The sequence below is a fragment of the Apaloderma vittatum genome, unplaced genomic scaffold (assembly GCF_000703405.1).
Source record: "Apaloderma vittatum isolate BGI_N311 unplaced genomic scaffold, ASM70340v1 scaffold26011, whole genome shotgun sequence".
NCBI lineage: Eukaryota > Metazoa > Chordata > Aves > Trogoniformes > Trogonidae > Apaloderma > Apaloderma vittatum.
The window spans coordinates 2,356-2,571 of record NW_009697733.1 but is presented as its reverse complement, the minus strand read 5'-3'; the positions used below and the strand labels follow the sequence as shown (position 1 = coordinate 2,571).

The window sequence follows — 216 nt, the reverse complement described above, 5'->3', positions numbered from 1 at the left end:
GAGATGAAGAGGGCAAGGATCTCGATGTCTCTGGGGAGGGGAAGGAGGGAAACTGAGGAAGGCGGGAAGACAGGGAGCAGCCTGGCCGGGCTGGGGGATGGGGACAGGGACGAGGATGGTGCCTGGCCTTACTCCAGGTAGTTGACGAGCTCCAGGTTCTTGTAGAGCAGGTAGCAGAAGTGGGAGACGGAGAAGGCGTGCATCCAGTTGTGGTAG

At 60.2% G+C, this 216-nt stretch overlaps 1 protein-coding gene across 1 annotated transcript in view; it reads right to left on the bottom strand.

Moving 5' to 3' along the window:
• Positions 1-216, bottom strand: part of PDE2A (phosphodiesterase 2A, cGMP-stimulated) — a gene marked incomplete at both ends in the record, with an annotated part of 3,936 nt that overhangs the window by 1,729 nt on the left and 1,991 nt on the right. The window contains 2 exon segments of the mRNA XM_009877763.1: positions 1-30; positions 133-216. The exon segment at positions 133-216 is cut by the window's right edge and continues 32 nt beyond it. Coding sequence (XP_009876065.1) covers positions 1-30; positions 133-216 — 114 coding nt within the window.